Source organism: Pollicipes pollicipes, unplaced genomic scaffold (assembly GCF_011947565.3).
Source record: "Pollicipes pollicipes isolate AB1234 unplaced genomic scaffold, Ppol_2.1 Scaffold_3087;HRSCAF=3621_pilon_pilon_pilon, whole genome shotgun sequence".
Lineage (NCBI taxonomy): Eukaryota > Metazoa > Arthropoda > Thecostraca > Pollicipedomorpha > Pollicipedidae > Pollicipes > Pollicipes pollicipes.
This window is the reverse complement of record NW_023596225.1, coordinates 27,014,249-27,016,606: the sequence shown is the minus strand read 5'-3', so window position 1 is coordinate 27,016,606 and position 2,358 is coordinate 27,014,249. Positions and strand designations below refer to the sequence as shown.

At 70.0% G+C, this 2,358-nt stretch overlaps 1 protein-coding gene across 1 annotated transcript; it reads left to right on the top strand.

Annotated features, from left to right (window-relative positions):
• Positions 1-490: 490 nt before the first annotated feature.
• Positions 491-2,155, top strand: LOC119089447 (glycogen-binding subunit 76A). The gene has a single exon (XM_037212148.1). The coding sequence runs from the start codon at positions 770-772 to the stop codon at positions 1,730-1,732; it is 963 nt and encodes a 320-aa protein (XP_037068043.1). The 5' UTR covers positions 491-769; the 3' UTR covers positions 1,733-2,155.
• The last annotated feature ends 203 nt before the right edge of the window (positions 2,156-2,358 follow it).

Below are 2,358 nucleotides of genomic sequence, written 5' to 3'. Positions count from 1 at the left end.
TAACTGTCAGACATGTACTTGCAGATGGAGCCACCCGTCCGACCAAAGGGGAGAGCACTGACCCGGGCTCTCTGCCGGCAGATGGCTCCTAGCGCGCGGTCGACTGGTGGCCATGGAGCCCGAGCCCGAGCCGGGCGCGGGTGGCGTGCCTGAGAGGTGTAACTCGCCCGGGTCGGAACGTCAGCTGGTGCTGCTCCGGTCCGCCTGTCGCACGCTGACCGACCCTGACAGCGCCAGCCGCGCCACGGAGCGCGCCGCCGCGCCGCCCCGCGCCGCGCCGATGGCCGAGCCGGCCGACGCCGACGCCTTCTTCGAGTACGACGTGGAGAGCGGCGCGGCCGGCTCGGCGAGTGGCGGCGGCGGCGGCGGCGGCGGTGCTGACACCGGCTGCGCGCTGACCTCGCCGGCCGGCGGCAGTCGCGAGCACTCGCCGGCGCCGGCAGTGGCCACCGCCGCTCCCGTCGCCACCGCCACCGCCACCGCCGCCGCTAACGGCCACAGCGACGGCGAGATCGCCCAGCCCGGCGCCGTACCGGTGCCGGGCGGCGGCCGGCGCGGTCGCGGCGTCACCGAGCGGCCGCAGCAGAGCCCCAGCGAGAAGGTGGGCGCTTGGCTGCGCGCGTGCCCCGAGGACAGCAGTACCAGCGCCGATGAGGAGGAGCCGCCCGAGGAGCCGCGCGGGCGCGAGCTGCCGCCCGACGAGCCCCAGTTCCCGCTGGAGGAGGATGAGGCGAGCGAGCAGCAGGACAGCTCCGAGCCGGACGAGCAGATGGAGGACGCCCTGGCCGACGCTGAGGTGCTGGACATCCGCGGGCTGCTGTCGCGCGGCTGCCGGCTGCTGGACCTCGAGCCGGGCGTGGCTCTGCAGCCGCCGGTCGCGGCCGCAGCCGACGACGACGAGCGGCCCGAGCCGCTGGTGGACGAGCTGGAGGGCGCCGTCGGAGGTGAGGTGGAGGGTGCCGTGGCTCTGCACGTGGATGGCGCCGACGCCGACGACGAGGCCACCTCGACGAGCGGGACGTCGTCCGAGTTCGTGTCGCCCGAGCTGCTGAAACGCAGCACCTCTCTTAAGTCGGGCAAGACGCCACCGCAGACGCCCGGCCGCAAGAAGTTCGTGCGCTTCGCCGACGCGATGGGCCTGGACCTGCAGAAGGTGCACACGTTCCGTGACGAGATCCCGACGGTGCCGGCGGCGGCGTTCCGCGGCCTGGACGCGGACGTGTGCGCGCCGCCGCCGCCGCCGCCCGCCACCTTCCAGATGACGTTCGGGTCGGCGGCGCTGGGCGGCGGCGCGCCGGGCCGCCACCTGGTGGCCATGTTCCTGCAGCCGGGCGGCAGTCTGGGTTTCCTGGACCGGCTTCAGCACGATCGGGTCAGCCTTGAGAACGTTGTGTGCCGCGACGACGACCTGTCGGTGCGCGGCATAGTGCGAGTGCTCAACATGGACTTTTGCAAGGTGGTGCGCGTGCGTTACACGCTGGACGAGTGGCGGACCAGTGCGGAGACGCAGGCCGAGTACGTGCCCGGCTCGTGCGATGGCCTGTCGGACCGGTTCACGTTCACACTGTACGCCAGCACGCTGACGCCCGGCCAGCGGCTGCAGTTCGTCGTGCAGTTCGAGTGCCAGGGCCAGACCTTCTGGGACAACAACGGCGGCCAGAACTACTCTGTCCAGCTGATCATGACCAGCACCAGTCCGACGACTGACGACTTCGGCGGCTGTTTTTATTGAGCCTCCGCCGTCGCCGCGGCAGCAGCAGCGGTCACGTGCAATGCTGTCGCCCGCGCCGCCCTCCCGTGGCGGCGGCCGCAGGCAGCGTTTCCCGCCACGGCTGTGGTGCGGCGCGGCGCAATGCCAGTGTGCCAGTATTCATCGTGCGCGTCTCACAACAGATATGTCGCGGGCGGAGTTAGAGAGGTTGGGTCAGTCGCCCGTCCAGTGAGTGCGCGGGCAACTGCGTCTGGGCGTAGCCACGGGAGAGTTGTTTTTAACATTTGCCTTCGGTGGTCGACGCCGCCTGCCGTCCACTGCTGTTCAGGAATGGCCGTGGCGGCGAGTGGGCGGCGCGGCGCATGGCCACTCGTCTTTGCCAGTGTCTGAGGGGCTGCCAGTTGTCGGGATGATGTGCTTTGCAGAATAAACGCTTGCATCGTGGTCAGCGTGTGACGCCAGCGTTTTGTGCTCGGCTGCTGGCCGTCCTAGCGCCACGCTGGCTCGGGTCGCCACTGGCTCAGGGCAGTGCCCGTAGTGGGCTGTATTCCCCAGACTGGTGCACAGCTCGGACACCTGTGCCTGGTCGTCAGTTGTTATATGATTTCGTGTAGTCAAAGCACTGTGGAGTCTGTGTCGCACGTCAT